The sequence below is a fragment of the Poeciliopsis prolifica genome, unplaced genomic scaffold (assembly GCF_027474105.1).
Source record: "Poeciliopsis prolifica strain line A6 unplaced genomic scaffold, Auburn_PproV2 SCAFFOLD005, whole genome shotgun sequence".
Taxonomy (NCBI): domain Eukaryota; kingdom Metazoa; phylum Chordata; class Actinopteri; order Cyprinodontiformes; family Poeciliidae; genus Poeciliopsis; species Poeciliopsis prolifica.
Window position 1 is genome coordinate 16,510,387 of NW_026562380.1, and position 22,609 is coordinate 16,532,995.

At 37.7% G+C, this 22,609-nt stretch overlaps 1 protein-coding gene across 4 annotated transcripts in view; it reads left to right on the forward strand.

The window, feature by feature from the left end:
* Nucleotides 1-22,609, forward strand: part of anapc1 (anaphase promoting complex subunit 1) — a 48,093-nt gene that overhangs the window by 11,508 nt on the left and 13,976 nt on the right. For 2 of the 4 annotated variants that reach the window (XM_055029764.1, XM_055029765.1), the window contains 25 exons: nt 13-144; nt 362-436; nt 2,289-2,402; nt 2,977-3,152; nt 5,833-5,924; nt 6,204-6,352; nt 6,587-6,665; nt 8,014-8,050; nt 8,189-8,262; nt 9,431-9,609; nt 10,041-10,127; nt 10,381-10,520; nt 10,757-10,875; nt 11,044-11,174; nt 12,013-12,153; nt 14,069-14,221; nt 14,360-14,441; nt 15,501-15,592; nt 16,009-16,143; nt 16,336-16,418; nt 17,502-17,580; nt 17,680-17,754; nt 18,819-18,871; nt 19,090-19,243; nt 19,357-19,553. In XM_055029764.1, coding sequence (XP_054885739.1) covers nt 13-144; nt 362-436; nt 2,289-2,402; nt 2,977-3,152; nt 5,833-5,924; nt 6,204-6,352; nt 6,587-6,665; nt 8,014-8,050; nt 8,189-8,262; nt 9,431-9,609; nt 10,041-10,127; nt 10,381-10,520; nt 10,757-10,875; nt 11,044-11,174; nt 12,013-12,153; nt 14,069-14,221; nt 14,360-14,441; nt 15,501-15,592; nt 16,009-16,143; nt 16,336-16,418; nt 17,502-17,580; nt 17,680-17,754; nt 18,819-18,871; nt 19,090-19,243; nt 19,357-19,553 — 2,828 coding nt within the window. The remainder of the gene's footprint in view (nt 1-12; nt 145-361; nt 437-2,288; nt 2,403-2,976; nt 3,153-5,832; nt 5,925-6,203; nt 6,353-6,586; nt 6,666-8,013; nt 8,051-8,188; nt 8,263-9,430; nt 9,610-10,040; nt 10,128-10,380; nt 10,521-10,756; nt 10,876-11,043; nt 11,175-12,012; nt 12,154-14,068; nt 14,222-14,359; nt 14,442-15,500; nt 15,593-16,008; nt 16,144-16,335; nt 16,419-17,501; nt 17,581-17,679; nt 17,755-18,818; nt 18,872-19,089; nt 19,244-19,356; nt 19,554-22,609) is intronic. The other 2 variants (XM_055029767.1, XM_055029766.1) reach the window with 2 other exon arrangements.

A 22,609-nucleotide genomic window follows, 5' to 3' on the forward strand; every position in this document is an offset into this window, starting at 1 on the left:
TAAAATATGCAGGTTTTGGTGAAGTGGTACAACATCTACAACGCCCCCGGCGGTCCCAGCGCTCATGCAGAGTGGAGCCAGTTCGTCACTTGTTTTATGACACTGATGGGCTACAACACAGAGCGCCTGGCCTGGACTCGACACGTGAGTCAGCTGCTTCTCTTCTAATTTTCTGTGGGATTTGGCATATCTTAAAAAAAAAAAACACTGATGATTACACTTTCATAATCAGATCCGACTGTTGAGAAAGTTTTCAGCTGACTAAAATATGGAATGTTTTCACCTTAAAAAAAGTTTCTTATATTTTTAATCAAACAAAAGTAGTCCTGCAGTTGATCTTTTTGTTGTTTTCTTTCTGAAGCTGCAGTTTGAAGTCCCGCTCTCTCCAGTTATTGCTGCCAAGAAGGCTCGTCCTTCTGACGGAGGCTCTGACGAGGTATGCATAATGTGAACAACAATGACAAATATATATATGTGTGGAGGGAAACAAAACTATTTATCAGAAGTCATGTATGTTATATTGAGAAATATAACTTTCTTAGATCTACTCAGACTTTCTGGCTGTTCTATTTGCAATGATGGCATTATCATATGTTTTTTCTAAGATTTATGTAAGGCAGTAATTTAATGCACAAAGTTCAACATAAATAAGAAGTTCATTCAAATATATTAAATCCTTCCAACCGAAAAAGAGCCTCATGCAGTTTTTAAACTTTGTTTACAGAGAGAATTGGTTGCAGTTCATCTGAAGTAGCAGAGAACATAATTAGTCCTCTGCTCTACATTCACACATAATTTTGCTTGCTTGTGAATAAAGACCCTCAAAGTGGACGTTCACTCTGTCTTTCTCAAAGCTTGACCTGCACTTTAATTATATAAAGGAAAGTTGAAACAAATCGTTCCTCTGCAAGCTGGCCTTCAAGGATTTTTATAAACTGCATAATAATTTCTCAGCTAATCTGTGTTTGTGTGTTTTTCTCATTAAAGCAAACGCATCTGGAAAATGTCAATCAGCTGCAGGCTCAGTGTGCTGCTTTATTTTTGACCTGAGGAAAGATGTGTCAGATTTTACTTAAGCTACTGTGTGGTTAATTTTAGTTGAGGATAACCCCTGCTGTAACCTTCACATAATGATATAAAGTGCCTCCAGAAAGTATTCACACCCCTTCAGCCTTTTAAATAACTGGTTTCACTTGGTTTAAAGCCATTTTGAAAATTGTTGTCCTGGAAAAACAAAACCAATAGTAATTGGCCTACAACAGCAATGTGAGAAAATGTTTTCATACCACTTTGTACTGCTTTCTTTTATTTGTGGGGCATTTCAGAGCAGAAAACAAGCAGTGGTTTCTGAGGTCCACACAAAATTAGGGCAAAATTAGTAAATTTGTACTTTCTTACATTTTGTAGGAAAGTACAAAATGTACTTTCCTACATCTTGCAGGAAAGTACAAATCTGTGGAAGGAGACTCGTAAACTTTGACATCACTGTCTTAAAAAAACACTGAGGTCTCCATTGCATAGAAATTAAACCTGGCTCTCAAAGCCTAACCAAGCTGAATCCCAGTACAAGATCAAAACAAACATTTCTGTAAAATACTGAGACGTTCATTTTTTTTCTTGTTTTTTGTTTGTACCCATGTAATGCAGAGAAATACACGATTTTTTGTTTGTTTCTCTGATGATAGAGCCAAACGAGTCTTAATGTCAGTGATTTTGGATTTTTGACGAGAAGGCCTGCAGTTTGGGTGTAATGTAAGAATCCATGTTTTCTTCCAACATGAAAGGTCAGACAAATTTTGAGCGAACTCTTAAAATGTTGCAAAAAAATTGTTTTGTGCCTCCGGTAAGCCACAGACACACTGGTGGATGGGCAGGATTGCTATGCCAGAACTTGTTCGGCTCATGTGTTTCCATCTACCCCTTTAGTGCGGCGACTCCTTTTCAGAAAAGCCAAAAAACCACTTCAAGCGAGCGAATAAACATTTCTGTGATTTTGAAGAAGTTATTTTGAATTTTTCTGTTTCCAACAATGGAGATACTTCAAAATGTGCATCGAGAAACGATGGCCAGTGCCAACTCAGAGACAACTTTAATGTCTCTGAAAAGACCTGCGATAATATCTGCTAATGTTGTCCATGTTTTCACTGAAACATGTTCAAGTTGAGTGAAAACAGGCTTCCATGCCATCATTTTGGTCTGATTGGTACAGATGATTTTTTTATTTTTTATTTTATTTGTTTATTTACTTTTAAAGAAAGTTGTGCTCTGATTGTTTCCTGGTTTTGTAGGACTGGGACTACCTGTTGGCATCTCATTATCATCGTCAGATAAATTCTCAGCCTGTCTGTGGATCAGTGGACCCCAACAATGTTCCCAGCGCAGAAAAGGAGGACTTGTTTTCCGTATGTAACCCAGTCTGCTTTATTCCATAAACTCCATATATCCTATTGAACCCATGCTTTTTAGATTTTGCAACACATAAAGATCAATAAAAGATTTTTCTGCCTTTTCACGGATGTAGTGCTTGTTATTCTCCACATTCATTTATGGTCCCTCTCTTGTTCTTTCTGCATCTTTGTATCCATCATGTATGTCTGACTTGAAGTGCTTTATAAATTAATAATATAGATTTTTCACCTTGCAGAAACTACTTTTAAAAGGAGGTAATTAGAGTGTATGTTTTAAGTGGAAGAAGGATGTTTGTCGTTTTGAGTGGCTTGCAAAAAGTTTAAATGCAATATTGTTTTCATTTCTTGAAAGTTAATTTATGTGGTGTCACTTCACAGCTAATATATCTTACACAACACAGGTCCAATTCAAATCCAGTTATATAGAACAATATGTGACCCTGAATGCGTTTCAGATTGATTCCATTTCAATTCCAGATTCAGTTCAGATTTTTTAAAATGCTCGTAATCATCAACACTGGTTGTTTTCAACTTTTTCTTTTTCTTTTTTTTTTTTCCCCCTTAAAAGCACCAGGCGGATTCTCCCTCCAGCTCATCTCTGAAACTTGAGAGTTCGGCTCCTCTGTTCCCTCACATTCCCGCCCTTTTCAGTGTCCTCCATCTGCTCTACCAGGAGCTGCAGCTGGACGAGCTGCACAGGGCAAGAGCTTCATCACTGGTGTGTCTTCTGCAACAGTTGGCCAGGTAGCCGCTATTTTATTTATTTTCCATTTGTAAGTTCTGTTAGTCATTAAGCTGTAAAGAGAAGAAACAAACCGTCTTTCTATAATAAAACAATGTTGGCATACTGACATGAGGCGCGTACAATTATCACTACAAACACAGCCTGTTGAACATGCTCATGAACTACATTGAACTTTCGCACACAGAAGGAAATTCTGTGTGCGACTCATTGTTTTCAGTGAAACTTTGTGTGTAATCTAAGGCCCTTCAGTGGTTTGTGTGTTGGGAAATAAACTTTAACAGATTGTCAAGTGACTGCTGTTATTGGTGACCATGACAATAGGAGAATAAGAGGAGTGGGAGAGTGAAGAGCTCTTTAGAGTAATTGTTCTACATTGTTAGTATGTGGGTTGTATTCAAGTATGCTGACATTTTTTTATGCTTTCCGTACTTTATTAACTAGCTAAGCAAATGATAACTCTGATTGCTTTGTATTATAATTTTAAAACAAAGTTTATCCTCTTTGTTTGATTTGAATTGTTTTGCCACGTGTCATTTTTTAAAATATTGTCATTGACAGTAATTTCATCAGTTTGAATCCCATCCTCGGCCTCGTTTCCTCTGGAAATGTAACATTTCATTAAGACAGTTTGACAAATTAACGAGGAGACAGGCTATTGTAAACAAAAATGTTTTTGTTAGTTTGTAAACACTTTGAGTCCAAAGATAGATGCTGTCATACAGATTGTTTTCTTGACACAAATTCCGCCAGTCAAGGAAGGAAGTTTCAGTATTCAGATGAATGCTTCACAGATGCAGCAACAGGGAAAATTTACTCAGTGGGCTTCTAGTTTTATTTTGAAACTACTATATTCAGAATCATGTGTTTGGGCCAAATTGTCTAAATATCCATTAGTGGTGAGTTTGGGAGGACAGCAGATTGTTCTGCTATAATAAACTTGGAGAGAAAATGGCCCCAGTTTCACGGTGGTAACTCAAAAAATACAAGAACTATGTCACCTGACTGCTTTTGTTTAAAACACAAAAGCAAGAGCTGTTATTACTGTGAATAAAACAATCTAAAAAAAAATTTTTGTGGGTGTAATACTATTATCTATAATGTTTTTCATTTCATTTTAAATGCAGATCAACTAAAAATGCTATACACCTGAAAAATTTGCACTTTTCAAGTTCTTGTGGTCAGAATATTGAAGTTGATTGGCTTTCTTTTCTTCACTGGGTGTGTGTGGGTCTCTGAATACAGGCAAGCCTTCAGAACAAACAAAAGACGGCTGTTACAGTGAGATCATTTGTACTTTAAATTCATTAAAGTAATTTTACTTTAATGATGAGTAAAATTAATAACTTCTGGTAAAAATTAAAATGGCAATAAAGAGTAGAGAAGGTTTTCACTTCAGATTGAAGTGTTATGTTGAATCTGGGATGGAAGAATAAGGAGGACAATTTCCTCCTACATAAATAGAAGAATCTATATGTTTATTATCTAACTAAGGCTTTACCTATCTTTCTTTAGGCTCGTTGTGTCGTTTTCAGACATTTTAGCCTATTTCCTGTTGTCAGACAAATTTTAGGTCAGGTATGGGTAGAAAAACTGAACCATATTTGTGTCGTGCTAGGTTGGTTTGATTAGCTTGTTTCCCCTAAAATTACATTTGTTTAATGATCTGAAACATTAAATGAGCAAAAACAAAGAGTAAAAACAGGGCAGCATGGATTCTGTCATTTCCCTTTGATTAAAGAAAAAGACTATTTCCATTATTAATAATTCATAGCTTAGAAGTTCATGTCTACCTTGCAGTAGTTTTTTACTAGTGGCTGCTGCTGCACAGCGAGGCAATAAACTGAAAAGTCATTAGAGCTATTCTAGAAATATCCCGACATTCTCAAATAGCTTCTGTGACATTTAACTTGTTTAGGGTTGCAATTGCCGCAAGATGGAGCAAAAGTAATTAAGAAGCATGAACCACTGCTATTGACTTGCAAACCAAGAGGTGAATGGCAGTCAGTCTTTTTTTCTGTTATTTATTTTTTATTTTTTTGTCTTTTTTTTAAGGAGCATTTAAAATGTCTTCTTTACTGTATGTGACACCCTATATTTAATTAAGATCAGCTGAGAAACAAAGTCATAGTTTTGGTCTGCAAAAGTCTACAAAGACATATTTAAGGCTTTGGGTTTCCAGTCAACCACTGCTTTCTCTTCACTGCTCTATCACGGCTCTCTCCCATTGGCTTTGATTTCTCAAGTTGAATATCAATCGGTGCAATCACTGAACAGAAGGAAAAGTTGCAAACGACGATGTCAATTTTCTGCGCTGTTATAAAATTGTAGTCTGCTTGTAGTTTTTAGTCATGGCAGTGGAGGAAGTAAATATTTGTTTCTCAGTAGCTGAGAATCCAGGTCTGGTTTTCACCAGGCTGACATTGTAAGCACAATTATCTAAACATGGACAAAAACTGCAAACGGTGGTCAACAATGCATGTAGAGGTCTGCCAAAAAAAAGAAAAGAAAAAAAAAAGAAATCCAGAATATTATCTAAGATGCTAATGCTGAACAAAAATGGGAAAAGAAGACTGAATGGCAGATATCACAAATGCTGGATGGCAGAAAGAAAACAGATCTACAAGGCGGCAAATACTTTTTCTCTGCACTCTATTTATGTGATTCATCGTTTGTTTGCAGAGACCTGCAGCTGGAGGAATATGTTGATCTGTACTGGAGAGACTACCCTTCATTAATTAGCTGCTTTACGGAGAGCTGCATCATAGACCAGGGTAAGAGACTAAATGGGTTAATGTGATATTCAGGCAGGAAACACACAAGACATGTAATTGTAAAGCAAAAAAAAAAAAAGGTTTTTGATGCTCATAAAAGCCTAGAGAGCTCTTTGTCCAGGTAATTCCAGTATAAACTTATTATTTCCATAGCGTTTGTATCCAATTAAAGTTTTAAATTTCATTGCTTCTCTGGTAATTGTTGTTTACCAGCAACGGCTGAACTTTTTCCTCTTCCTCATTGCCTTGACCTTTGACTGGCACACTCTTTGTTCTCAGCTGTGATTGGTCAGATGCACCGGCCGTCCTTCCTCAGCTCCGATCCACCATGTGTGTTCAACTGGCTCAGTAGCTGCTTGAGAGGGGAGGCAAGCCCCCCATTTCCTTACCTGCCTGGCATCTGTCAGAGGACCAAGCTGCTGGTTCTGGTACTACCACACTTCCTGTATTTGATAAAATAAAATGTTATTATGTTTCCTCTCAACCCTGAATGTTGACATTTTATAAACAAGTTCAGTCATGTTGAAAAGAACTAACAAAACTAGCTAAATGCTTTTCTTATTGTAATATCAACAATGTCCTTGAAGCTTTTTTCACTTAAGTTATTGCCTTTTATGTAAATAATAACTGTGTTTGGGGTCTCTTCTTTTTTTTTTTGACAGAGTTATGCTCTGTACATCATTGGGGATGATAATGCTACGTCGACAAACGAATGGAAATACCTCTTGAAGCTCTCAGCAGGTATGTTTCACTGTTTATTTTTGTACCAGATTTTGGGGTCAGAGTGAGGTGGTTTTTCTCATTACTTTTGTTTTGAGTTTAGGCAAAGGAACAGAAGTTTTTGCATAAATAAACATAATTTTGTTTATGTATTAATTAAATGGGTCATTTTAAGACGACTACTCATAAGAATAAAATGAAAAGTGCTTTGATTCTGGAAATAAATTAAGGAAGCAGCAGACTGGAAGTTTTAAGGGCCCAAGGTGACTTTTGGCTGTTGGTATTTCTTTATATAGAACCAGTTTAGTACAGGATATTGCAGCACAGGGACCATTTCAGTGGGAGAAGCTCTTAGTTGTTTTCCTGACAAAGGAAATCCCTCACTAAACCTTTTATAAAGCATTCAATAAAATGATTTGTCTGTTTGAAGCTGTAACAGAGACTCTGTCCTCTTCAGATGCACTATTCTGTCTTCTCTAGCTGAGTTATTTTCTCTTTTATACTTTGGGGGAAAAGTTACATAATTTATATCACACATAAGAAACCAACAAAAATGCACAAATCTTCTGGCCATGATGAATTTTCTGAAGAAATATCCCTGAAACTTAAAGTTCTTTGTACTTTTTAAATAGCCTGAAACAACATTTGGACAGCTTGTTTTTCTTGGTGCAATCATTTATCGACAAGTCACCCATATTAACCGTCAGCCCCACTGTGCTCTGCTTCAGAGTCAGATTATTGCACAGTCTCCTGCTTTTCGTCCTTCTTTGTTGTCCCCTCATGTTAAAGCCCACAAGAGCTCCCCGGTGGCAGTTATTTGATCCGCCATTTTTCTTCTGTCACAGAATTTAGCCTTGAGCCTGTGAGTGATGAGAAAACTTCAGTTTTTCTCATCCCAGCATTAAAACGTCATTTTTGCGTGGAACAGATTCCTTGTCACAGAAAAGACAAACATAATTTACTCATCCTCTATTTAAAGGGACAGTATTATGTAAAATCTTCTTTTTTAAGCCTTAACATTATGTTATAGTGTCATCTCCTCACCAAAAGCATACCTGAAGTGTTGCCTTGATTCTTTCATGAATGTTTAAGAAATCCTATAATCTTCCATGGCATTTTTAAAAAATCATATTTGACATATATATTTATGGCATTTTTATAATAACTGAAGTTAAGAGAGTTACTTACTATGTGCATGGACAATACATAATACTGGGACTTCCACTCTAATTTAAGTGTGTTTTATGCCATATTTTAGTTATTATAATCATAAACCATAAATAAGGCTTCATTTGTGGAAGTTGAGATATTTCTTGCATTTTGGTGCTGTTTGGTGTGTTTAATGTCCATGATGTCTTTATCATTCTAGGCCAGAGATCCCGTGTCAGTGAGCCAAACTCCAGAAGGTAAAATAAGCTGAAAGAAAATTTTGTAAATTCAAAGATTTTGTACAACTATCTACAGACATTTTGGGGTTTAAAAACTCTGCTATCAAGTCTTTGGTCATTTTTCTCACAAAGTTGTGCTGTGTTTTGTTTTTCCAGGCAGAGCAGTGTGAAGGTCAGGTTTTCCAGTGAGAGTCTGGCTGAGCAGCTGGTGGTGTGGCTCACCTCACAGGGTACGAGCAGCGTATCATTTTTCTCCCATTGAACACAAAACTGCCTCACAACAATGGATGTTTTGACACTTGCAATGAAGCTAAAGTCAACAAATGGACTTTTACAGCCAAATCAGATGTGTTATTTAGATAAGTGAACAATTGTGCGGTATGTAGCCAATCAAACTTAATTGGTAGAGACCTTTTCTTACAAGCATGTAATACAAAGGTTGAATACAGGAAATTGTACATAAAACGCTAAATATAGAAATATAGAGGAGGAACTGTGGGGAAAGAACAGATAAAAACTTATGAAAATATAATAATTATATAAACAATGGCTAGTAACAAAAAAAAGATACATATTTAGCTTAATCTGACATTTATCATACCAGGTTTTATTCAATTGATAAAAAATACTAAAAACAAGTACATGAAAGGGAGTTACGGTTGGGGTAGTACTCATAATTTGGATTTGAACGCACTCAGTAAAATTAGTTCGGTTCCAGTCGATCTGCTACTCATTACTTTTTAAAGAAGGGGAATTGGGAAACGGCCTCAGTTTCATTACTGTTATCCTGAACCAAAACCAACAACTAATCCTGAAAAAGAAAACATCAACTTCATGTAATTTATATGTCAGATAACACATGCAAGCTAGCAGAGGAGTAAAAAAAGAGAGCGCTCTGTCATGAACCTCAGTGAAGCGTAAGGGAAATCCACCATATGGAGACGTTGAGAAGACGCATTCGCTCGAAAACACTCCCGCTGTCCAGCACCAGTAAAAGTGGCTTCATATCTTTATTTTCAAACTTAAAAACCGAGTTTCTGTTGCAGCTTTTTCACAAGACTCTCAACATGTGTTTTAAAAGAGGGAATCATTTAAGGTTTTTGGAAATTTATAGAAGTTAAACTCCTCTAGTTCAGTTCCCTCTAAGGTGGTTGCTGAGGTTATAGTTTGTAAAATGTATTCTTAAATCAAATGGGGTTTTTTACTGCCTCTGAAGGACTCGTTGTCCATGTTAAAAGCTGGGTGTTGGTTTCTCTGTGGGTCTGGACCAGTTACTAAAACTTCAGTTTCTGCTCATTAACATCATTTTAACTGCACTTGGTCCATGTTTTAAAATGCATAATCTGTCTTTATGGCTTCTTTTAAACTCTAAATAACCAAAATTATTCACCCCCGCAGGCTTCACCCTGAAGGATTTGGAGTCGGTCCCATTCGGGGTGGCTTTGCCCATCAGAGAGGCAATTTACCGATGTCGTGAGCAACCGTCCTCTGATTGGCCAGAGGAAGTCTGTCTGCTGATTGGCCGACAGGACCTGACCAAGCAAGCTCATAAGATGACCCTGGGAAAAAGCAAAGCTGTAAGTAGAGATTCCTGAAATCAGGATGCAGCCATCTATAGTATAATCCGATTTTACTTTTATTTTGTCATTGACTTACAATATTATAGATAACTGCATTCTCTTTAAATCTACATGATTAAAGCACTTAAAACTACCATTATCATTGCTTTTGGCAAGGATATTGCTTTGATTTTAAGTTATCTTGAAAGATTGTAAACCACAACTTGTTACTCAATAGTTAACAAAGCTACAGAGACAAAAAATCTGAACACAGCAAAATTGGCCATGAAGTGTAAAACCTTCCTGTTAACCTGATCCATATAAACATTTGGTGTAGTTGGATGCAGGTACACTAATACCAGAGGCAGTGGCCGCTTTTATCTCCTGAAAGGCCAGTTCTCACAGCTTCATCTGTCTCCAGAAAGATTTTCACTTCTAAGTGTTTTCAGTCTGTAGGATCAGGATTCTCCTTGGTCCCTCCTGCATCCTCAGAAGCAGACGAGGAGGAAGATGGCATGTTGGACATAATTCATGAGGTAACTAGTTTGTGGGTCGTTTTTTTCTGACTGAAATATTTTTCCTTCTTTTAGTTTGTCTAGAGATTATTTTTGATAATTCAGACCGATTCTGTCACACTTTCAGTTTTCTGTCCATGGGAATGCTGTGTCTTCAGTGCAGCGCTGCTGTAACCTGCTGTTTATAGTTGTGAACTACTATGGTCACTATTGCTGTTTTAAAGAGCTGGAGGGTTAAGGTGAAACCTTTCGTCTCTTCATTTCTCTCCCTCAGGTTACAGGACTGATCTGGAGTCAAGATTTAAGGATCCAGGAAGTCAGAAGGCTCCTCCAGAGCTCAAGGCCAGTCCGGGTTAGTGTTGTGCAGCAACCTGAAGTTTCAGACCACGAGTACATAGAGGAGAAAGAAAACAAGTAAGCACAATTTGCAAGTGTTGATATAATAATGCATGATGTGAAACAGACGCTTAATTGGAAGAAAACATCGAGCATGCAGCAACTTTTAAAGGGATGCGAAACATATTGTATGTTTTGCTTTGTATGGACTACATGCCTAAAGATGTTGGACATTTGATCTGTTTTATTTTATGTGATTTGGTTTTTGTGTGTGTGACTTTTTTAATTTCTTGGAATCTTTTTGTCTGTTTTAGACTTCTGCAGTTGTGCCAGAGGACGATGGCTCTTCCGGTTGGCAGAGGCCTCTTCACGCTTTTTTCCTACCATCCTGTACCAACTGAACCGTTGCCTGTACCAAAACTCAACCTTACAGGTTACTATTACAACTGCATTCATGTTTTTATCTCAGTGTTTACTGCTTTCAAGATGTTAGTATTATTTTTTTGATATCTGGAATTTTCTTAACAAGAAAACTTACAAAGAGAGAGAAAATAAAAGAACAGGTTGATTTAATTGAGTACTTTGTGCTTCTCTGCTCCAGGCCGTGCTCCTCCCAGGAACGCTATGGTAGATCTCAACAGTGGGAACATTGATGTTCCTCCCAACATGACCAATTGGCCCAGTTTCCATAATGGAGTTGCAGCGGGACTTAAAATAGCCCCCGCTTCACAGGTTAGCTTAAACCTTCAAGCTTTATGTCTGCTTCCACGTGAATGTTTTTTTTTTTTTTAAGTTTAGTAAGAACCGCTTCCAAATCCATCTTTAGGCCTCAATATGGCTGCACATAAAACCTAGTAGAAGTTGCAGATATAAACTATTTATTTGCTTTTCTTGCTTATTTTACATGTTCCTTTCTTTTCAAATTTTTTTTCTTTTAATGTTTCAATGCATCAACTTGCATTACTAATAACATGAGACAAATAAATTAGAGCATAAATAAGCCGAATTGAATAACAGCGACAGCAGTAATTCAGTTTGATTGTTACAACTTCTTATGTGTAGTTTAGTGTGCATTCATTATTCTTCTAAACAAGAAACGTAACACTCAAAAATAGTTTCTCTCCTTTTTTTTTAAAGGTAATACATTTGTTGCAAAAACAAATATACATATTTACAGTGATATTTTTCTACTGTTGTGTGTGTGTCCTTTACAATCATAAGCAGGAAGGCAGCAGACGTCTGTTAACAAACTGTTTAAATGATCAAAGACGGGCCTTTTAAAGTCACATGAGTTTACTTCTGGAAGATCTTTGAGAAGTGATGGGTTTCTTCACCTTCTTGAAAGAGCTTCCTAGTTCTCGGCTGAATATTTTAGCTAATATACTTTAATTAATGGAATGAACAGCTGTGTTAAGTATCCAGGGAAAGGCAGGCTAGTTTGGGTATCGCAAGGGAATCAGGTTTAGATTTAGTATTTTGATTAAAAATGCTGATTGTTTTCTGCTCGTCGATAAAGAAAAACTAATTTCTTCTACAAAAAAGTCTGATTACGCTTGTTTCTCGTCTTAAGGTGGACTCGGCGTGGATCGCATACAACAAGCCAAAGAGCCCTGAGCTGGCTAATGAGTACGCAGGCTTTCTGATGGCCCTCGGCCTCAACGGACACCTCACCAAGCTGGCTACTCTCAACATACATGACTACCTCACCAAGGTTTGTACACACAGAGTTTGACAGCGGGTTTTTTGTGTGTTCATTTTGTAGCGTAAATCCCACCAATATTCCCCAAATGAAATATGCAGATTGATGCTCATGAATATCCTCGATTTAACTTGGCGGAACGACTACTGCGCCAGTAATTTACAGAGCACAGTAAATGCGCCGACTTACGTGGAATTTAGTACACAGAGACAATGCTCCCCTTTGCTTTGATTTACTTGATTTACTTGCTCTCACCTCTCTTGAGATGAGCGTAAACGAGAACTGTAAACTTGCATCAAAGCCCGACAGCTAGTCAAAGCGAAACTCTGGCTTCTGAAAAATTTAGAAATAAGACTATGGTTTCCCACTTTCAGTGGAGAAAAACAGGATGTTGCACGTCAAAACTTATTTTTTTTTGTTCTTTCTTTTACCTAAATAATAAAAAGTCACCACAGAGACATGAATAAAGACAACAGGAACCACTGCGTCCATTCAGCAGCTAAGAGTCGTTTCATGTTGATTCAGATTGTGAAATTAAGTTGTAGTTGTCGATGTGCATCCCCTGTGACTCATTTATGTAAATATGCAGTGAAAGAAGGTCCACTCAAAGAATGCACATGCAACTTATAGGTAGCTCCAATTGCAAGCTGCAATGTTCATTCTGGCTTTGAAGTGAAATTTAAATTGGAAGCAATCTATTTTTTTTTTTCTTTTTCGTGAAGGTTATTTTACTGACTGTGTGAAGATATAATATCATTGGTGAATACCTAAAGTATTGATTAATAGTAAAGTAAACTAATTCTATTTTCTAATAAATTTTAAATTGAAAAGCGTGTCAACCCAATTAGCAAGTGATCACAGTATCCTTTTATTTATTCACAAAAACAGCTTTTAACAGCTCAACCCAGCAGTATGAATGAAAGTTGTGAACATGGTTGACAGCGAAGCGTTTTCGTCGGTGGTGGTTTTCTTCTGGTTTCAACTTTCGCTGTAGAAGAGAAATTACACCGCTATGCAAACGAACAGTTTGTCAGAATTGTGCATGGCTGTGGTTTTAAAGCGAATTTCGAGGCGTGCTCACAATCAAGCAGATTGTTAATTCCCAGGCTTCAGTTGCTTTTTGACAAACATGAGTCAACAATGCAGCAAAATAAAAAGGTGAACATTTTACACCTGTTTATTTGACTTTAAAGATTTCTGAAATCTTTCAAGATTTCTGAAATACTAAGCGATTGAATTCTGATAAATGTTGTTCACAGAAACCATAATTGACACCATAATAGCAAAATAGATCGCTTCAAAATCCACTGTAGAAAATTACCCAAATTCATAGTTGTTCAAACATTTTTGCTGTAGTTACACGTGGCACCATTCAGCAGGGTTCTGTAAAGAGTTAATAACTCTTTACAGTAGCTGCCTACGCTACCACTCCCTCTCTTCCTTGCCCTTTGTCTGTACTTATCTTGAGTTCATTTTCTTCTGTTCTTCCTTCTGTTGTTGTGCTTCCTTAGTGTCCTACATCCTGTCTTTCTTTCCTTTGTTACGTACTTCCATTTTTTCCTTCCTGTGCCTTCTTTATTCTACCTTTTCTTTTTGTGTCCTGTCTCCATTCTGACTGTCTACCTCCAGTGCTTCCTGCTTTCCAGTTTGTTTTTTGCTGGTACCTTTATGTAAACCAGTGTCACTATAGCAAATCTTTTTATTTTTTTTTATTTTCAACCATAAAGTCTTGAAAAGAATCGAGCACTTACATTTATATAAAATTGATTATTAATTGGAAACAAACTGATTTATGACACGTTTTCTGTATTGCATGTGAGAATGTAAAGGAAAACGGCCTCTGTAGTTATTTTTTTGTGATTACCTGTCAAGTGCCACAGTGAGACTGAAATATTTCTCATCCTGTGTATGTCCCTTTTTCTGATAGGGACATGAAATGACCAGTATTGGACTCCTGCTGGGCGTTTCTTCTGCCAAACTGGGCACCATGGACATGTCAATCACCCGACTGCTCAGTATTCACATTCCTGCTTTGCTCCCTCCCACCTCCACTGAGCTGGACGTGCCACACAATGTTCAGGTGCGTGCATTGTAGACATATTATGTTTGGGCAAATCAAAATCTAAAAATACCACAAGGTTTTTTTTTTTTTCCTATTTACCACCCTGCACAAAAAATGCACTAAAATTATTTTTAAATGTCACTGTCTGTCCTGCAGGTTGCTGCTGTCATTGGTATCGGTCTGGTGTACCAGGGAACAGGACACAGACACAATGCTGAAGTCCTGCTGTCTGAGATTGGTCTGTGTCGTTTTATTCTGTAAAAGATGAATGGTTAGCAAAAAATGATTTTAAGCCTTTACTGCCTCTGTAAAAATGTAAAACTGATAATTGTCACAGAATTTATACTTTTGGTTTGGAATGCAAAACATGCACAGCCTGTGGCAAATACAGTCATGTGGAAAAATTGTGGAAACTGAAAATAAAGCCTTTTTATATTTTGTGTAAAATGGAATTAGAAAATGCATTTTTTTCAAGGAAGTTGTTGGGGAAACTCCCACACTTATTCCTGCACAAAAGGGATGTCCAAGGTGCTTAGTATATAGCAAAAAGAAGTGGACCCAAAACCGAGCCTTGGGGCATCCCCTAGATAAGAATAGCAGAGTGTGGCATGACGTGGTTTATACAGACACAGAAACTTTTATTTCAAAGGTCAACTAATCTAAAAAAATAAAATAAAATCCAAACGATAATCTCCAACTAGTGGTTCTCAATTGTTTTTTGTCATGTAATCTCAATATCAAGTTATTACAGCTCTTTTTATTGTTTCAAGTCCTAAAACAATTTCAAAGTTCAGTTTATGAGCTCAATTTGTAACATTTAGTCTGTATGATGGTCAAAAAAAGAGAGAAACGTTCCAATGATTCACTGGAACATGCATTTTTTTTTTTTACAAGAAACACAGTAACACTCAAAATCTGTCAACTTTATCAACTTATTCATCTTAAAAAGGTTAAATAGATTTTTGAAATATATATTTTGTGCGAAATTTGCGCTATTGTCACAAATTTTTTTAGCCTACAAAGTACTACTCTAAACTTTGCTTTATTTCGATTAAGATAATTAACAGCGTCAGCTGAAAAGTGTCACAAAACTAGAACAGCTGTCATTGCTGCAAATAAAGTGCTGTTGAATGAACCGAACTGGTTTTTGTCAAAAATTAAAATCGTTCATTTATTCAACTTCAGCATTTTTTTTTTTTTACCTTATCTGTGTTGTTAATTGCTTCTGTGGCCATGACATTGTCTGTTTATATGACAGTGAAGTTAAACTAATAAAGTCTCGCATGTGTTTTTAAAGGAAGACCTCCAGGTCCAGAGATGGAGTACTGCACTGACAGGGAGTCCTATTCACTCGCAGCAGGACTTGCACTTGGCATGGTTTGTCTCGGGGTGAGTGACCCAAATAAAAACACAAAGTTTATTAAACTAATGGCAACAGAAGAACATTTGTCGGTCTAGCTTTCCCTGACTTTATATAATTGTTAATATTATTTTCTTTTCAAGGCCAAATCTTGGTCTTACTGCAGGTTTATGCAGTATATTAGTAATATTTTTTTCTGTAGTTTTGTGATTAAATGCTTCTTTTACAAGTTTTTGTAATGCAGAAACACCATCTTCAGCAATGCTAATTTTTGTTTGATATTAAGTTGTTCTTTCTACTGTTTTTGATTTTCCTAAAAAAAAAAGTATATCTTGCAGAAATATTTCAATGTGTGATTCCCTTTTAATTTTTCTATTTATTATCATTTCCCCTAATCATTTGATCTCTTCTCTCTCTGTGTTACCGTTTCCTCTGCGTTTTTCAGCACGGCAGCAACTTGATCGGAATGACGGACCTCAACGTTCCCGAACAGTTGTACCAGTACATGGTCGGGGGCCATCGGAGAGCTCAGGCCGGGGCCAGCAGGGAAAGGCACAAGTCTCCCAGCTATCAGATCAAGGTAGACGCAAACACACAATTGAAAGGTGTTACAGAATACAAAAAGGAAAGTGCAGATTACAGGGCCGTAAAAATAGCAAACGCCAAAATGAGGTTTCCTCACATGCCAAAATGTTGCAGAAAGAACATGGAAGCAGTGCTGTTGTAGAAACTGCTGTTGTTAGATTATTCATTTGAATAACTGTCTTCTCAGGAGGGTGATACAATAAATGTAGACGTGACGTGTCCAGGAGCCACGCTGGCTCTCGCCATGATCTACCTGAAGACCAACAACAGGTAAGACAAGTTTTGATCCAGGATTAATTCGTGTTCAAACCCATACACACATTCTCCTACCTTAGCTGTGAATCCCTGCAGCTCCTCCAGAGGTTCCATGAGCCACATGGCTCACAAGTATCAAACTCCAGTCCTGGAGGGCCACTGCCCTGCTACTTTTAGATGTGACTCTGCTGCACCACACCTGAATAGAATAATTAGGTCATTAGCAAGCCTCTGGAGAACTTATCTATCCAAGAAGGAGGTCAGTAAGCCATTTTATTCCAGTGTTTTGTACTTGTGGGACATCTAAAAACTGCAAGACAGTGAACCTTGAGTTTGACACCCCTGGTTCAGGTGGATGGCCATGTGATCAAAGGTTTGCGGTTGTCCTGCAGCTTTTTGTTGATAATCAGCAGGACATTATTTTATTATCTAGCCCTGCTTTCACTTAACTTTCCACAAGCTATATTGAAGTTTGTGGTTGATACATGACAAAATTAGTTTCTTTACTCTATTTTTAAAGTACCTATCTTGTTAAATGAAATAACACATTGTCAGTATATGTATTATTCTGCTTCATAGATGTAGTTTGTATAGCAGTTTTTTGCTTTATCTCCTCACTGCTCCCCTGTTTTAAAGAGCTGAAGATCTTCTTACTTCCTTGTTGTGCCACATTGTCTTTTTGTTCCCACTACTCTGTGACTTTGATATCATCTGAAGAGTAAATGCAAGTTTTAAACGAATACGGTTGAAAAAGAGGTGAGGGGATTGGTAGTGTAGCTTGGCGCAGAGGATGCAATACAAATTCTAAGTGGGCATTTGTGCACAGATTGTAGATTTGTGCACACCACAACATTAAATCTGTGCAAATGATACAGAAGTACTTTCTACTCTGCTAAATTGAACTACTTCTGATTCATGTGAACTGCAGTGCATCATAACCTGACGACAGAAGAAAACTCCTCCACCTCCCAGCTGTGTAGTTGGTCAAGGGGTTCCTAATTTCACCAGCGCTCACCCGATTTTGTCTGCCTTTTAGCGGAGAAGGTGTTGAGGCAGGGTATTAACACTCCCTTTTCTCATCCTGGATCTGTTCTTTAGGTCGATTGCTGATTGGCTGAAACCTCCTGATACTTGGTTCCTGCTGGACTTCATTAAGCCAGAGTTTCTGCTGCTGAGGGTTAGTGTGACGCCGGTTATGTGTCTCTTCGCTCATGAGTCAGATGATATTTTTCCCACCTCTCCTAGATCTGATGTACTTGCTTCTCTTCTCCAACAGACTCTTGCACGGTGCATTATCATGTGGGATGAAATCTTGCCAAACACAGAGTGGGTTAAGAGTAATATACCCCAGGTGAGAAAATGCACAGATGACGGCATTCCTGATTGTTCCTGGTGTTATATTTTTGTAGAGCTCACAGGAAGTTGCTATAACATGCATCCCTAAAATTGTACTCTTTAGCTTTGAGTATATTTTACGTGATGCAGCTTTTTCCAGAGCAGACATTAAGGATAATTATTTCTACAAAATGTCAACATTCAAAAGTATAAAGCCAGAGAATGAGGTATCTATGGTAAAATTAGACATTCTGATGAAGTGAAAGTAGAGAAAACAGCTTGAATGTGTCAGTTCTACTATGTCAGCATGTTTTCGTTCCAGTACATTTTTCTGTTTTTACTTTATTGACCTTAAAAAGTTTAGTTAGGATCCTTCTCTTTTCAGCAGTTTAAGACTCATCTCAAAGCTTTATTTTCTACTTTGACACATCACAGCCTTTTCTGCCTTTAGAGAGAGTTGTAATCAAGCAGTTTATGTTATTACTGTATTCTGCATCTCTCAGTCTGGGTTCTGTAAATCCCACTAAACTGAAACTGATTTTCTTAGAACCTCAAATGATATTTTGATGCAGAGTGCAGCAGTAAATGTTCTGCGCTGCTTCGGTTAGAGGTGGCTCCAGCTTTTGGTGCTTTTGACCATTTGACTCTGCTAAACAGGTCTAAGTGTTAGGCTGGTATATCGGGTTTTGTTTTGCAGAAGTTGTCTTATCTGATGGATGTACCTTCTTGACTACATCAACTTACAGATCTCATTCTTGTCTCGTTCAGTTTGGGGTTCCACATGGTTTTGTTTCGGGCTGCTCCCTTTTATGTCCCATATTGTCATTTTTTTTACAGGACATCTATTATTGTTATGGAGATTATCCAGTTGTATGTTTTCTTTCTTCCAAATAAAGCTATCTATCTCAACTCACCATTAAATTAAACATAAAGAAACCGAGGATGATTCAAGACTTGCGTCTCTTATCGCAGAAATTCATATAGTACATTCTTCATTCATTATGATGCCATGATGTCTTTTAATTTTTTTTATTGACATGTCAACTAAATAAATTCAATTTATTATTTGGTTTGTTTTAGATCATGAGGGGGAATTTTGACCCCTCAGAAGACATCAATATGGACACAATGGCGTAAGTAGAAAACCAAAAACGATCAGTTCAAGTTTGTTTGCTGCTGTTAAGTCAATGTTATTTTAAAAGTTGAATCAGCCTGAATATTGCCTTTATTTTACTTCTCTACGCCCAGGGTTTTGCAAATATTCTTCTACGTGTAAAAGCACTTTTATTAGTGTCTTGTTACGTTTTTTACCCATTAAAATATTTTAATAAAAATGTTTTGTTTTTCTTAGTCAAGCCCAAGACTACATCACAGCTGGTGCGTGCATGGCATTGGGTTTACGCTTCGCCGGCTCTGCCAATTCCGATGCCTTCGACTGCCTTTACGAGTTTGCCAAGACCTTTATGAAGATGATGTCGTTTGCTGGCACTGCGGCTGTGGGTGCAGTGCGTGTTTATTTATGTTCTTCACCTTTCAGTAATTTGCCACAGTCATGGAAAGTACTTGTGCATTTTTCTCTACTTTGTTTTGCCTTAATTTGCATGCTGGTCCATCTCAGCAGATGGGTTATTATAATCTACAAACCTGCCTATCGATGATCCTGCTGGCGATGTCGATGGTGATGGCGGGCACTGGGAACCTGAAGGTCCTGCAGCTGTGTCGCTTCTTCCACAAGCGAACCGGCGGCGAGATGAACTATGGCTTCCACATGGCTCATCACATGGCCCTCGGCCTTCTCTTCCTGGGAGGTGGCAGGTGGGATGAACACAGAGGCGATATAAATATGTTCCAAACACTGAAATAACGCTCAGAGAATTAATCTAGCAATGTTTCAATTATAGACATTCATTGTTATTTGCAAGTTAATACTGCAAAAAAAAAAATCTGTAATATATAGAAACACTTGTTTTTTTAAACTATACTAGTGATTAATGATTTGCGTCAACAAGCATCAAATATACTCTTCTGCCATGAGAATGCGCACAACACTTGAAAATCTGTTGAAAGGAATATTTAAAGACATTTTCCTTTCTACAGATTTTCTTATCTGAAACCCATGAATAATTCTGCAAAGAACTCAGGTTTGTTAGATTTGGTAATATTTCTTGCATCATCATACAACCTGGGGACGACGAATGCTTCGGGTCTCTCAACATCATCCAGTGGACCCAGCCAGGCTCGATCAGGCCTCGACTTGTGTCGCAGTTGGAACCCACACAACAACCACCCTGTGGCTTTCTTTGTGGCTTCGGTTTCAGATTTCATGGCCCTTCACTAAGCCACCCCTGCAATGCATTGTCTGCAGAGGGAGCCACCAGAGAATCCTCGGCAAGCTTTGGGCAGCTGCTGAAAAGAGAATTGCTGGCAATTTCACATTTGTTTTTCTTGTTACTCAGATTAACTTTCTGCTGTATTTAAAGTCCTTCTTAGAGGGAACTTGGCTGATATTAAAAGATCAGTGGGAGTGTCAATGACCCTTCAATGTACATGTTCCTAAAATATTCAGGTTTTGTTTGAAGAGCACTTAAACCTTAGGTGTACTTTTATTTTGCAGACAAACAAATTGATCCATAAAGGGTGCACCGATTTATTGGAGCCGATTTATCAGTGCAGATTTTCTTAATTTTGGGAAATTCAGTGATTGGCCGAATCTTACATGTGAAGCTGATCTTATCTACCTCTGTAAAGGAAGGTCTAAAAACCAACCACTGTTCTCTTCTGCTCTCCCGCAAGAAAGGTTTGGCTGATGGACTGGCCCACCAAGTCACGTCTCCACATTGTTACCGTTAACAATAGTTTCCCCTCTGTTGCTAATTCAGCAGCTTTCTTCCTGTATTGAGCAATATGTCATTTAAAAAAAAAGGTATCGGACAAAATCAACAGGTAAGGCTTTTAAAATCTAAAAAATTGGTGATTGGTGATCAGTGCACCTCTATTTGCTAATATACAATTTGAGACATTTTTGTGAAAATGTGTTTAATTCTGTAATATTTGGCCTAAATCCATCTTAGGTCTGTCCTCTTTGGGTGGAGCAGTGGTTGCTGCAGTTGAATTTACCCATTGCTTTTGACCTGAACAGCTTTGTTGATACCTACATCACCGGCGTTCTGGTATAAAACCGTCCTACTCAGACACACACCCCCGTCCTACTCAGACACACACCCCCTTTGCAAGTCAGCAGTTGGAATTGTGAAAGTGACGAGCATAAATTTAAAAGCATTTTTCTGTTTTGCACACACGTGACTCATTTGAAAAGTGGACAATGTGACTACAGAACCTAGGAAGTGGAAGAGGCTTATGGCAGCACTTGATTCTTGCTCAGAAGAGTTGCTGCAGAACGAATTGTGCTTTCACATGTTGTCACCAAAGACTCTAGGAACACAAAAAATGTTAGGTTTGTAGCTAGTCATTGTTTTTTTTTTTTCCAAAAGAAGTATCTAAATATTGCCATAGAGCAGCGAAGTTGGAAAGAGTGCTTTCCTTCATCCTGACTAAATCTGCACTTAACTCCCTCACCTCATCCAGGCACTTGATTCTGTATTTTGGCTTCGCCCACTTTGGAATTTTTAAAAGACTTTTACATGAAGGTTACATACGCTTTAATCATTTGATGCAGGATGCAAGTTAATCCTCATATTTGATCTAAAAGACCTGGCAGTGAAGCTGCTCTGTAACAGATTTAGAAAACTGGCAGCCAGTTTGTCTTCAATCATTATTGCATTTATTCATATTTTTGACTATACTGATCTTTATTTATGCTCTCATAAAATCAACAGTGGAGCACCAATCCCAACTATAATAAAGACCTTGATCACATTTTCTCTTCTTGGCATTCAGTAATTTATGCATGCTGCGACAAGGGGCATGCAGAGGATATTTAAGTCACCAAAGAATAGAAAAATCAAGGCAATGTGTCTGTCCTCCTGAGGTTTTCAAATCAAAAGTCAGCGCACACACCCACTAGATTTACATCTGCTTTTGGAAAGCATCAGGTAGGCCACATGCACTCACTGTGTGTGATTGGTGCAGAAATACACAGACCTGCTGCAAGTATTATTTTGAGCTTATTGAATGACTGGTGTACACAAAAAACTCACTCACACCCTAATGAGGTTCCTCAAACTGCTGACCTCGCCCTGCGTGTTTCCAACAGAAACAACAGCTCACACTCAGTCATTAGATGTTGCAAATGTTTCCCCCACAAGAGACATAATCTGATGGACCTTTTGATTTATTCCGCTCCTACTTCATTGTAGATGTTGGGCCATGGAGTTGCAGAGAGTGCAGGCTTGAATGCCATGGTCTGACGTCTGGTTCATTGTGGATTTGCAGAGGCGAAAGGGTCAAAGCTGGAGTGATATCATTCTCACACCCCATCAGTTTCCCTCTGCTTATCTACTATTCAGCCACTCGCTTATTTGCATCAAACTTTTCTATTCAAATATGCCTCACACACTTCTCTCATTCATTTTACCCTCACTGTTTACCCTCTTCCGCTCACTTTGTTTCTGTTTGCTCAGTAAATTTCTCTTCCTGTTATTTAGTTTCAAGAGGAAACTAAAGTGAAAATTGGTTCCTATTTCACCAAAATGTCATGCCTGGTGTCCAGACTTGCAGTCACCCTCGAGATGTTTTACTTAATAAAATAAACCCTAAGGATAGGGTCAGAAAAATTCTTTTTCATAATCACTTACTTTGGTAATATTTTGCCACAAGGGCAAGTAGAGTAGAAATACACACGACTGCATCGTCCTTTGCAGAAATTAAGTATAATATCTTGAATTTTGTGACTAATTTTTGATATCTGGTTT